This window comes from Mesocricetus auratus, unplaced genomic scaffold (assembly GCF_017639785.1).
Source record: "Mesocricetus auratus isolate SY011 unplaced genomic scaffold, BCM_Maur_2.0 Super-Scaffold_100004, whole genome shotgun sequence".
Classification (NCBI taxonomy): domain Eukaryota; kingdom Metazoa; phylum Chordata; class Mammalia; order Rodentia; family Cricetidae; genus Mesocricetus; species Mesocricetus auratus.
In genome coordinates, this window is record NW_024429189.1 from 38,247,374 (window position 1) to 38,261,358 (window position 13,985).

The 13,985-nt window shown below is 41.7% G+C and overlaps 1 protein-coding gene across 2 annotated transcripts in view; it reads right to left on the minus strand.

Annotated features, from left to right (window-relative positions):
• Window positions 1-9,605, minus strand: part of Fastkd1 (FAST kinase domains 1) — a 29,494-nt gene extending 19,889 nt beyond the window's left edge. Inside the window, exons 1-6 of one of the 2 annotated variants that reach the window (XM_040745511.1) lie at window positions 9,420-9,605; window positions 8,224-8,735; window positions 7,758-7,826; window positions 3,327-3,452; window positions 2,537-2,938; window positions 847-957 (exon numbers count right to left, since the gene is read on the minus strand). In XM_040745511.1, coding sequence (XP_040601445.1) covers window positions 847-957; window positions 2,537-2,938; window positions 3,327-3,452; window positions 7,758-7,826; window positions 8,224-8,558 — 1,043 coding nt within the window. In that variant the 5' untranslated portion in view covers window positions 8,559-8,735; window positions 9,420-9,605. The remainder of the gene's footprint in view (window positions 1-846; window positions 958-2,536; window positions 2,939-3,326; window positions 3,453-7,757; window positions 7,827-8,223; window positions 8,736-9,419) is intronic. The other variant, XM_040745512.1, reaches the window with a different exon arrangement.
• Window positions 9,606-13,985: the final 4,380 nt, after the last annotated feature.

The window sequence follows — 13,985 nt, forward strand, 5'->3', positions numbered from 1 at the left end:
ATGCACAAGATACAAATGCATACATGCAGGTCAAACACTCATAAACATGTTTTTACAGAATATTTTTCCTTAAAAGGGCATAGCTTTACTTCCCAAAATACAAAAAGGAAAAACAGAAAGAAGAAAAGCTCACAGAGTAGACATTAAATTCTATATTCTACTGCAAAGAATATTTTTATCATGAGTTACTAGGAATTAGCAACACTAATCTCATTTTCTTCCATTATCTTCTGGCCCTTGGGGGGATAAGCTAAAAACAACTGAAAGAAGAGGAGAAGGGAAACATGGTGAGAAATGAGACAGAGGAACCTTAACTAAAGAAACATAAAGAAAAATTAAGCATATGCAATTTGAATGATTTATTTTTTTTTCCTTCCTAAATCTCACATTACCAATAAGCTACTGGGTGGTATTATAGGCAACAGTGAGACAAGTCCATATGGAAGCCAAGTGTTCTGGAGACTCATTTTGAAAGCAGAGCCCTGGCTCTGTGCATGCACTATGATGCAACACTGTGATAAATGCACTATAATGCATACACTGCACACACAGTGATGCACACACTGTGTGATGCCTGCATTATGATGCATGTACTATGATGCACACACTATGATGCATGTACTATGATGCTCTGCTTCAGTCTAACAGCAGCAGGAAAGGAAATGGAAACCTATGAAAAACAACTCTGAGTTCTGAAGTCACAAACATTCGGGAACATAAATGATGCCTTAAGCGGTTATTCCTTATTGCCTCAAAACAATCAGACACAAGTATTTCTATCAGACAAAAAGCAGATACTTATGAGTGACAACTAAACTTAGCACTACGAACTTTAGGAAAGACTACTTTTTAATCAAGTGTGCATTTCTGCTTTCCATGTCTTCCATTGCTTCCAACACTGTCAGCACTTGCTGGCTGGTCAGCTCTTCTGACATCAGTAGTATAGTTGATTCAAGCCTAGAAACAAAAATACATATTTTTTAATGCTGGAAAACTGGCTTTCAACTTGTTTAAATTAACAGTTTGGGGGTAACAAATAGAAATCTACAGATATCTCTACTATGGAGGTGTTGGAAGCCCTGCTTAAGGAAAATTGCTTACCAGATATCTACAGATTGCTAAGAAATGGCTCAGCAGGTAAGTGTGTGTATTACTCTTGCAGAAGATCTGAGTTTGATTCCCAGCATCCATTTCAGGTGGTTCATAACCACCTATAACTCCAACTCTAAGGACTCCAACATTCTATAGCATTTGCACTCACATACACACACGCGTACACACGTGTGTGTGTATATATATATAATTAAAAATAAACATTTTTAAAAGAATACCATAATTCTAAATATTCCATATACTTATGCTAAGTAGGAAGATCATATGCATTGCATAATTCTAGCCTCATAGTCTAGGGAGAATCAAATGATATTTGTGTATTAATTTAATATTTACTTATTTCCTAACAATATATAAATGTTTTAAATGGTATAAGATCTAACCAAAACATCATAAATATTGTTATGTATATCATATCCAACCCAGACATTGATCTATAATCCAGCTATTTGAGAGGCTGAAACAAAATTACAAGTGTTCAATACCTGCCTGAGAAACAGTAAGATTGTCTCCAAATAAAAAGTAAATAGGTAAGAGTGCCTGTCTAATATGTGAAAGAACCTAGGTTCAACTCACAACACAACAAAAGCTCCAACTAAATATTCCAAATATTATATCTATACCAATAGCCTATGAAAACAGAACTTCTTAAAAGAGAGATGAACCAGAGCAAACTCACTCAAGCTGTAGGGGCACTTGTTACTGTGTACCTAAGTGTTTTGTTTTTGTTCTCGGGGGAGGGGTTGAGATGGGATCCTGCTTTGTAGCTCAGGCCAGCCTGGGACTCTCTGTATAACCCAAAGTGACATTAAACTCACAATATTCTTCCCAAGGACTGGAATCACAGTCAGCCACTACTATACCTAAAGAAGAGTGTGCTTTCTTATTTTTAATTACTGCCAATCGTTTCTTTGTTTTTGTTTTTGCAAGATCATTTTCAATAACAGAATTATTTGTTTTAGAATTGTAATAACTATTTGTAGCAGACATATATTGTTAACATTGTCTTAGTTAGGGTTTCTATTTTAGTGATAAAACACCACGGCCAGAAGCAACTTGGGGATTTTGATGGTGCATGTGATGAAGATAACGGTATAAAATCACCCACTGTTTAGACTACTGCAACCTAAATATCGCACACTCTTCTGCTGGGTCAGGAGTATCACACCTGTATAAACTCAGAAGCGCTAATCAAAATACTTAGGTGGGGCCCCTCATCTTATGCCTGGTCCTCAGTGTAGGACACACCAGTAGTCTAAAAGTTGGAAGCATAAACGAAGTTAGAAGGATGAAAAAAGAGAGTGTAACAGATTATTTTCCCTTCCATAGATGAATGGGTGATTTTGATAAGTTTCAGAGTTCCAAGGAGAGCTAAGCATGAAGAATCCAACAGGAAAAGTAAAGCATTTAAAAGTAAGCTTACTGTTTCTTTATTTCAGGTCTTGCCACTGGTCCCAACGTGGCAAACACTCTGACAAAGCTGTCGGGGTAAGCAGATGACCAGCGGATCATCTCTGTTAGCCTCCTTCGAGCCACTTCAATAAATTCAAAACTATGGAACTGCAGGGACTGATACAGACTAAGGATTTTACTGATGGACTCCAGGTCAAGGTGGCTCACACTGCTTGTGAGCACTTTATTACACCTCTCTAGTAGTGGGTAATAACTGCACTTGACATTGCGGAGGAACAGTAATATCCTTCTTGCAGTGTTGACCTTGGAAGAATCCACCGCGTCAAAGAGAAGTTCTGTTTTGTTCACCAGTCGTTCTTGAAAACAGTGTGATATTAAAGAAGAAATGCTGACCATCAAGACAGACAGGGCCCTGAAGGAGAAAAAAGACACAAGGGTTCTTATATTCCTAACAAAAATGACCAATTCTAAATTAAATATCTAGATACCGAAAGATTATTGCTTTATGCTGTAAATTGTTTCATTTACTTTACTTTTTTCTAGCATCATCTGGCTCTGACCTGGGAGTCCCATGTTTTCTGCTGCCACATGCAAAAATATGACAGATGGTTAGGGACATGGTGGGCAAACTCAGTAGATCCCTCAGAGATCTCAACAATACCAAGTAGCTTTTGTTTTGCTATTGTATAGATGAGGAAAATAAACTCACAAGAGATGCAGTTATAATGATGACTGACAGGTCTCTATCTGCACCCAAAGCCTGGCAACCTCACACCTCTACAAGCCCCAAACAAATGTACCTTATATCTTGTATGGTTTCCAAGTTCCTATTTACTATATCAGCTATTTTTCCCATTAATGGACTAAAATACAAATGCTGATCGACCAGGCAGGTAGAAAACATTGACAGCACATTAGTATCAAACCTATAAAAAGAAATTTGAGTGAGATTATTAGTATCAATTAGAACACATGATACAGTTATAAAATAATAAGTAACAAAAATGCTAATACATTACTAATACAAGATGAAGTTTTTTTCAAGGGCTGGAAAATAAGTCAGTGGTTGGTTGTATGCCCAGCATGTGCCAGGCCCAGGTTTGGGTTTGATCCTCAACACTAAAAACAAGCAATTTCAAGCTAGGCGTACACCTTTAATCCCAACACTGGGAAGGTAGAAACAGAACTCAGAGTTCTCGGCCAGCCTGGTCTACAGAGCAAGTTCCAGAAATCCTGTCTCGAAAAAGCAAACAAACAAAACAAAACAAAAAACATCAAATTTTCCAAGGTGAGTGGATTATTTATTATTATAAAACTACCAAATGGTCAGACTTTTAAGGTTCAAAACTTCAGAAAGATTCAAAAGAGAATCACTCAAATTATTTGAGTTTCCCTTATTAACTTTTTGAGGTAACATGGAATGTTGACTCATTTGCTAATAAAAATCTCTAGATACTAAAAATATTCCAATTCTTCAAGTGACTGGCAAGACAAAAAGCTCTCTCACACTTCAATGCTTTCCCTCCCTCTCATCTTTTTCGTTAGTTCTGGAGATCAAACCCCAGGGCTTGGACATGCTTTGGCAAGGACACTACCACTGAGCTACATCCCCAGTAACTAGGTTTTAATTTGTTGCTATTGCTTGCTTTGTTTATTAAAAGCATTAGGGTTGGACTAGAGAGATCGCTCAGTGGTCAAGTTCTCTTCCAGAGAACCCAAGTGGACTGCCTGGCACTCTCACCAGGTGGCTCACAACCAGGTGTAACACCAGCTCCAGGGATTCACCATCTTCATCTGGCCTCTGCAGGCACCTGTGCACGTGTTCACATATCCCCACACTGGATACACACACATACACACATGTTCACATATCCCCACACTGGATACACACACATACACACATGTTCACATATCCCCACACTGGACACACACACATACACACACACACACACACACATGTTCACATATCCCCACACTGGACGCACACACACACACATGTTAACATATCCCCACACTGGACACACACACATACACACACACACACACATGTTCACATATCCCCACACTGGATACACACACATACACATGTTAACATATCCCCACACTGGACACACACACACACACACACATGTTCACATATCCCCACACTGGACACACATACACACACATGTTAACATATCCCCACACTGGACACACACACACACACACACACACATGTTCACATATCCCCACACTGGACACACATACACACACATGTTAACATATCCCCACACTGGACACACACACACACACACATGTTCACATATCCCCACACTGGACACACACACACACACACACATGTTCACATATCCCCACACTGGACACACATACACACACACATGTTAACATATCCCCACACTGGACACACACACACACACACATGTTCACATATCCCCACACTGGACACACACACATGTTAACATATCCCTACACTGGACACACACACATACACATAATTTTAAAAAATAAAACAAAAAATCTATCTTTAAGCATAAGGGAGTTCATAGCAACACAACACATAATAGCCAAAATTTCCAGTACAATAGGTAAATTCCACATAGCCACAGAACAACATACCACAAAGCAATACAAAGAAGGAACCACTGAGATGAGTATTGGTGGTGAACACTTTTAATCAGGAAGCAAAGGCAGGAGGATTTCTATGAATTCAAGACCAGCCTAGTCTGCAAAGTAAGTTCTAGGACAGCCAGGGTTGTTACACAGAGACACCCCATCCCAAAAAAATTTTTTTAAAAATTAACAAATAAAGAACCACTGAGTCAGATATTATGAAAGACTCCTCAAAACACATTGAGAAAACTATATACAACTAGATACGAGCATATATACTATAGGATTTCATTTCTATAAAAAACAAGTGACAACAATAACAACAAAACCCTAATTTCTGGTGAGGAGTGAAGACCCTTTTGCAGGCCAGCAGATGTCTCAGAGACTAAGCTCAATGACCTGAGTTCGATCCCACACAACTGCTGAAAGTTGTTCTGACCTCCACGAACAACCAGTGACAAATGCATGCCCCACCATTCCCATGACCCCAACAAAATGAAGAATAAACAAACATGGGGGGGACTAAGGAGTCAAGATTCTTTTTGGATAACAAAGTGGAATGGGAGACTCTAAAGAGAATATGGGGGATGTGGTGATATTGTCTGCGTTATTTGGTTTTGAGACAAGATCTTCCTCTGCAGTCCTGGATAGCCTGGAATTCACTATGTAGCCCAGGTTAGTCTAGAAATCCTCTTGCCTCAGACCTTCCCAGTGCAGAGATTACAAGAATGAACTGCCTAGCATGACACTGTTTCTCTTTTTAATTTACTCTGTGTGTGTGTGTGTGTGTGTGTGTGTGTGTGTGTGTGTGTGTGTGTGTGTGCAGGCAAGTCAGAAGACAACCCGTGGGACCCAACTCAGGTTACGAGGCTTAGAGAGAGGCATCTTCATCAATTGCAGAGCACCTTGCTGGTCCTTGTGGTTGCTTTCAGAATCCTCCATCTCTCTACTTTGAGTTTTCTTCCTTGACTTCCACTTGCCCTATCCTACTAGCAGTGGCCTCTGGCTATCACAGATCCTTAGGTAGAAAATGCAGAGGACTTCCTAAACTGGATCTGTTACTGCCTTGGCTCTCATACGTGGAGGACCTCCTATAGGGATTTGTAGAGTGTATTATATATTCACAAGAATATCCTGCACAGAGTTCACATTCTTCTCGATGGTGATCAGTTTTAGTCACATGAAAACACAGCTGTGTAGTTTAGGAAGCATGTTTGAAACGACTGTCAACAGCAGTGGACCTGAAGCTTACTTTCTTTTCTTTCCTTCTTTTGAGTAAAGTCAAAATTTATTGACAGCAACACAAAGCAAGCTGAAAGGTGCCCTCTAACAGGAACAGTTATTGGTGTAAAGCCTACTTTCTTTAAGAAGCTTGAAAGTGGATATAACCATTACTCACAGGAATGGAGTGGCAGGTCAGGCATGCTCAACAGTGTCACACAACCCTCCACCAAACTAGTGTCTTCTTTCTTCTTTCTATAGCCCTTGCAATCTAGGGGTGTTTTGTTGTTGATGTTAATAGTTATCTAATGTCTATGGGTGTTTTGTTGTTGATGTTAATAGTTATCTAATGTATATGGGTGTTTTGTTGTTGATGTTAATAGTTATCTAATGTATATGGGTGTTTTGTCTGCGTGTATGTCTGCATGTACTTGTGCCTTGTGCCGGTGGAGACCAGAGGAGACTCTCTGGAACTGGAGTAAAAGACGGCTGTAGCTGCCATATGAGTGTTAGGAATCAACTGCCAGGCCATCTCTCCAGCCGTGAAATTTAAGTTTGTTTGTTTGTTTTATGGGGTCAATTAGAATCTTCTGTTTCTAAAGCAGAATTCTTCAAGAGTGAAACAACTAGTTCCCTGCCTTCTACCTTACCACATTACATTTTGATTAGTATGTACATGGAAAAGCATACTGAAACCTGCCCTGAGTTAAAGAGGGAAGACCTGAAATACTTTCCTGTCTTTATTAAAGACAGAATAGTCTTTACACAATTAAAAACCCTCAAACTAATTGAATTTAAAACTTTTTTTCTTTTTTTGAGACAGTGTTTCATGTATCCCAGGCTAGCCTCAAACATGCTATGAAGCCAAGGATACTTTTTAATTTCTGATCCTCAGCCTTGTGGTGTGGCACTATTGGGAGGTGCGGCTTTGTTGGAGGAAGTGCGTCACTGTCAGGGTGGGCTTTGAGGTCTCCTATGCTCAAGCTATCCTCAGTGTGGAACACACTTTACTTTCTGCTGCCTGTGGGTCAAGATGAGAACTCTCACCTCCTTCTCCAGCACATGTCTGCCTGCACCCCGACATGTCTACCATGATGAAAACAGACTAAATCTCTGAAACTGTAAATCACCCCCAATTAAATGTCATGGTCTCTCTTCACAGCCACAGAAACCCTAACTAAGACAAGCCTCCATCTCTATAGTGCATTACCACACCTGGTTTAATTTGGTTCTGGGATGGAATTCTGGGCCTCATGAATACCAGCACACATTCTATCAACTAAGCTTCATCCCCAGGCCCAGTACATTTTTTTTGTGCAATTTCATTCTCTTCCTATATTTCATTTTGATAACTGCCCACAGACAACCCTGATCTTATATGACAAACTCAGAGTACTTGCCTTTCCAGTCTTCTCCATGCTTCTATAACCAGTGCTTCAACTAGTGGGTGATGGGACTCAACAGCAAACCTCAATAAAAACAAGGGAAAGTAATTTCTAACTATGAAAGCCAAGAGACTGCAAATGGATCAACAAAAACAGAACTCAGTAACCACCGGCTTTTTAATAGACATTAATCTGACTTAACCTACTTACCTGTTGTATCCTCATTGCCTTTAGTCAATCATATCTCTCCAATATTCCACAACCAACCAGTCCCACACACTGAAAGCTAGTCATCTCTACTTTCCGAACTTTCCAAACTATTCCACTAACTGGTACCAAAAAAATACTCTTCAAATATCCTTAAAATATTCCATTATAAGAAAAACTGTCTTCTGGAAGAATGGGCTTTCCCACTTAAAAATATTCTTAGAAAATTAAAATATAAACTATAATTGTTTTCATGAATTGAAAATCAACTTACTGTTTTACGATGTACAGCACTTTCACCAGGGTGTGATCACTCATGGCTTGGATGTGATTTGTCGCTACGTTGCAAAGAGTGAAAAACTGGGGGTGGTTTCTGACACACTCAACATTTCTTTTCAAGTTGGTCTTCTGCTTCTGAAACTGCCAGAGTACATCAAATGCACAGCCCACTTGCTGTTCTGAAAGCATGGCCGCATTTCTCTCAAGAAGATCAAATACTTGTTCTTCCTCTGTACAGTTCTGCATTTGAATAACTAATGACTCACAGCTGTAGGGGCGAAACTGAAATGCTCTCCAAGAGAGGAGAGACATGCCTCTTAGACGGAACATATTTATAACGGATGGGTCTCCAAAACACAGGATTCTTTTCCTTTGTTAGCACGATTTTTCTTTGGTTAAAAAAAAGGTCATCCACAGCTAGAAGTCAGGAATTATGTAACGGTATAAAAACTGGTTTTCACTCATATGTTTTATTTACATCCTGATCTAAATCCATTCAAGTAGGATCTGTAAAACAATTGGTTTACCTTGGTTACTCTTACCTCATTAATATCAAATTACTCCCCAAATTCAAGTTTCAAGTGACGAGGATTTCTCTTTTTCGTCTGGACTACAGACTTCGTTCTTGGTCTGAACCAGCCAGATTTGATTCAAAATGAAACATTCCGGAAAAGGGGGCTTCTTCCTGCACTCAATTTTTAAAAGTTTCTTTTCGATTCTGACCACAAAAGCGGCAGAAGAAAGCAAAATCAAAACTGGTTTGTTTTTTTTTAAGGTATTTGCTTGGTTGTTTGTGGAGACAAGCGTGGTCTCACGATGTAGCCCACATACGAAGATTACAAAAAGGTGACCTCGAGGAAGCTCTTTAACAATAGGAGAGGCCTTGGAAGTATGAAACGGCTGGAAGTGCGGTGAACAGGCGTGAGCAGAGCACAGCCCCACGGCTCGCAAGTGACAGGTATCCCGTGCACCTGGCCGGCAGGAGAGCTGACCCTGAGCCAACGTGGCCTACACCTGCCCAGAGAGCAATAGGCTTGACTAGCCCCGGTTTCCTACGCCCCAGAGAACTCAAACCCGCAAGGAAACCGCGCCTGCTAAACTAAACGGTGCGTCCCGGACAGAACCATGCAGGGTGCGGAAGACAGAGTCGCAGACAAACCCGCCAGTCCTTCCCCCACGCCCGCCACGGACCCGACAGGGCTGCTCCCGACGGCTCAGAGGGTACGGATCATCCAAGGCCGGACAGCAGCAACAGGAGGCTGGAATCTCTGGTTTACCCGTCGCATCCCGGAGTGTTTAGCCTTTCTGGGCGAAACATCTTTCTGTATCAGTGTCCCAGAGCGGAAGACACGCATCCCCAGGGAGGCATGCACCACGGAAGTTTGCACTACAAGTCCCACAGGGCACCGCGAGAGGCATAGGCGAGCCTTATGCGCGCAGGGAATTCTGGGTTTGGTAGTTTCATCCCCATTGACTGAAGCGTTCATAGTGATTGGAGGAAAACACAGGTCCCTTAAGTGTATCTCTATGAAGATGTTTCCCAGTTCCTAAAGCACTAACATGGCTTTAATATACACCAGAAAATATTCTTTTTGATTATTCTAGAGGGCGGGCCTAAGAGGTGGCTCAGTAGGTAAATGTGCTCGATGTCAAGCCTGATGACCTGAGTACCATACCAGGGGACCCACATGGAAGAAGAGAGCCAACTCTTGCATGTTGTTCTTTGACCCCGTGCACACACACACATACAGATGTATATTCATGGTTTTACATTTTCATCAAATGTTTCTTTATATGCAAAATGTATGCTTTACCATTTTAAATGCTTAAAAATTAGTAACTATTTTGATTATCTGTACCTGGTGATTATTGGTAATTTCACAAAAAGCATTCCCTGTCCAATAGATGTGTACATTTTTGAAAGAATGAAACAGAATTATATACTATGAAATGTGGTGTAAATCTGTTTTTGTTTTTGTGGTTTTGGTTTTTTGAGACAGGGTTCCTCTGAGGCTTTGGAGCTGTCCTGGAACTAGCTCTTAGTCTACAAGAGTTAGTTTCAGGACAGCCTCCAAAACAATACAGAGAAACAGTCTCAAAAAACCAAAAAAGGGAAAAAGGGGGGCTGTTCTGGGGTCTGGAAAGAAGGCTCAGCAGTTAAGATCACTGGCTGTTCTACCAAAGGATCGGGGCTCAGTTCCCAACACTCACATGGCCCTTCATCTGAAGTGCATGGTGCCCTCAACAATAGACACTTACCTTCCACCTCTGGGGGCAACTATGTGGAACAGCAATAGCCTGAAATGTTTGGGATCTCTTGGACAACCCTTACTGGGTTAGTTATTTTCCTACTGCTTATAAGCACTGAATTTAGCTTCTTGTCCCTTTTCCCCCCTTAGGAACTCCAGCTAAAACGAACCCTGCCACATTTGCTTTTAAGTGACTCAAACAGGCCCCATAACTGCTTTTCACACCCCTTTCTTCCCTCATTCTTTTCTGAATGTTTTAGCACTTCATGGACCCAACATACACTTGAGTCCAAATCATTCAGATCTGCCACAAGCTGGCCTACCTCAAAAGATCTTGTCCCATCGTGGGCTTGGCAAAAAAGCCCCATGCAGATTCCTGAGGTCCTTGTTGAATTATTTTTCAACTCTTCTGTGAATATTGACCAATATGTTTTGTTTTGTTTTGGTTTTGGTTTTTCCAGGTAGGGTTTCTCTGTGACTTTGGAGGGTATCCTGGAACTAGCACTTGTAGACCAGGCTGGTCTCGAACTCACAGAGATCTGCCTGCCTCAGCCTCCTGAGTGCAGTTCACCAAGACCAATGGTGACCTGCATATCACCAAGATCTGACCTGATGAACTGCATATCTAACACTTCTCTCGTGATCAATTTCCTCTATTGCCTTTCAGTCCCTGATGTTCATGGTAACTACTGCCAAGGACAATCAATTGCACCTTATGATTCATCTGAGCCAGTCTATCAAGGACTGAGTTCCCTCAAATGGCTTCAGATTATACACATTTCGCCTCAAGGAGGGATATTCTGTTTCTCCACTTTCACGGGACTCAGACTGATTCCACCCACCCTGATGTCACACAGCCCCACAGCCAGGTTGTAAAGGGCTCTTTCTTTGAAAGTCTCAATTCAAAAAGTTCAAAGGCAGTGTGTACTCTGATACTCTTAGTTTCCTCTACTCAGCCACTATTATAAATTAATTAATTTGTTCATTTTGCTTCCTTGATACAGGGTTTCTCTGTGTAGCCATGACTGTCCTGGAACTCACTCTGTCGATCAAGCTGGCGTCAAACTCAAAGACCCGCCTGTCTCTGCCTCCTGAGTGCTGGGATTAAAGGTGTGTGCCATCACTGTCCAGCTCTGCAGTCTATATGCTGAATCTCAGATTTCCCATCCTTCTGTATTAAACATCAGACTTCTGGTCTTTTCTACCTTTTCTACCTTCTTTCTTTCTGATTCTTCCATGAATTCCACGTTGGGTGCTAGGAAGGGCTCTTTAATGCAGATTCAGTTTCTACTGACTTTTCCTTTAGTCTGTCAGCTGTAAGAACTTCATGTCAACCTCTCCGTCTCATTCTGCCCCTTTCTTGCCAACCGGGCACTAATGTGAAGAATAGCACTCATGTGTCTTCTTCCTATTGAGATTCCTTCTTCAAATGTGCAAGTTCTTTCTGGGAAACAACTCAGTCTATCACGCCCAACAGAAGCTATACCACAACCACAGACTTACTATCATGTTCTTTATGTGTTACTACCCAAGACAGCAATATATTCTTTAATCTATCAGGTGTTCGGGGAGCATCCCTGTGTTAGTTAGGATTTCTATTGATGTAATAAAACAGCGTAACAAAAAACCCAGGGAGTAAGGAGTTTGTTTAATATTACAACTCAGCAAGGAAAGTCAGGGCAGGAGCTGAAACAGAGGCCATGGAGAAATGTTGCTTACTGGCTCTCATAAAACCTAGGACCACCTTCCCAAGAGAGGTACCACCCACAGTGAGCAAGGCCCTTTTTATCAATTATTACCCAAGAAAATGACCTACCGACTTATATCTATCAGCAATCTGATACAGGCATTTTCTCATCTGTAGTTCCCTCTTCCCAGATAACTCTAGATTTGTGTCCAGTTGACCAAAAACCAACCACAATTCACATATGCTAGGTAAACCCTATTCATCAGTGAGGTATGCCAGCCCATAACACGAGAGCCATTATGAAAGTCCCCCACAAGGATGCGCCACCCTCAGACAGCTCAGCCTCAGTTTTCATCTTATCATCCATAGCAAGGACCGTGCAACTGCTCCTCTCAAATGCATCTTTGGTTCTTTCAGACCCTGTCTAGACTCCTAAAGTGTTGTGTTCCTTTTTCTGGGGATATATGAAGAAATGTCTATTCATTTCAGTAAGGACACTGATCATAGATCAAAAGATCAATTCCACTCAAGTCTATCTTAGTGAACCCATGAGTTTACTGGGGTTACTTCTACAAACTTGGATGAAGGGTTATGTAAAGGATAATGGGTGACTGAAAGGCAGCTGCATCACTAAAACAACCCCCTCAGCATGGGTGACAACTTGCAAAAGCTGCTTTCAGGCAGTTTAGTAAACAGTCTCCTCTATCCCTGCAGCTGTTTAACTCATCTGACCTCAGAGAGGAGTCCTTAACAATTTTTCTTTGGGGGGGGGCGCTTGGAGATAGGGTTTCTGTGTGTAACATTCCTGGTTGTCCTGGAACTCACTACGTAGACCAGGCTTGGCCTTGAACTCAGAGATTCACCTGCCTCTGCCTCCCGAGAGCTGGGATTAAATGTGTGATCCACCATCTCCCAGCTTCCTAGACTTAATTTTTCTACTGGAATTTCTTTCTTTTTAAAAATTATTTCATTTCATATGCATTGGTGTTTTGCCTGCATTTGTCTGTGTGAGGGTGTCAGGTCCTGTGGAACTGGAGTCACAGACAGTTGTGAGCCTCCATGTGGGCACTGGGAATTGAACTCCAGGTTCTCTGGAAGAGCAGTCAGTACTCTTGACCACTGAGCCATCTCTTCAGGCCCTCTTCCTTCGTTCCTTTCTCTCCTTCTGACCTCTGCAGGCAGCTATACACATGCACACACACAAAAAAGGACCAGGCGTGGTGGCGGACAACTTTAATCCCAGCATTTGGGATTAGAGGTAGAAGCAGGCAAATCTCGAATCTGAAGTCAGCTTGATCTGCATAGAGAGTTCCAGGCCAGCCAAGATTACAAAGTAAGACTCTGTTTTAGAAAATATAATTTCGCCGAGAGTTGGTGGCGCAGGCCTTTAATCCCAGCACTGGGGAAGCAGAGGCAGGCGGATCTCTGTGAGTTCCAGACCAGCCTGGTCTACAAGAGTGAGTTCCAGGACAGCCTCCAAAGGCACAGAGAATCCCTGTCTCAGAAAAAAAGAAAAGAAAAGCAAAATACATATATTACGTGGTAGCTCTTTTTGAGCATTTGCGGAAGGTGAAAATCGGAAGCTCCTTGGAGGCTAAATACCCTGACAGAGCATGTCGATGTTTATAAAGTGAAGAGCTTCATTTCGAGAGCCTTGTGACATTCTGACGGATACACGCCTACCCAATCAACTCGCAGAAAACATTACGCTACCTGTCAGGGACATAGTTAAAAGGTAGATAGATGCTACACGCTCTAGGAGAAGGTGGTGACGTAAGTCAGGGGACGCCGGGAGCCGCCTTCAACCCACCCCTGACGCAC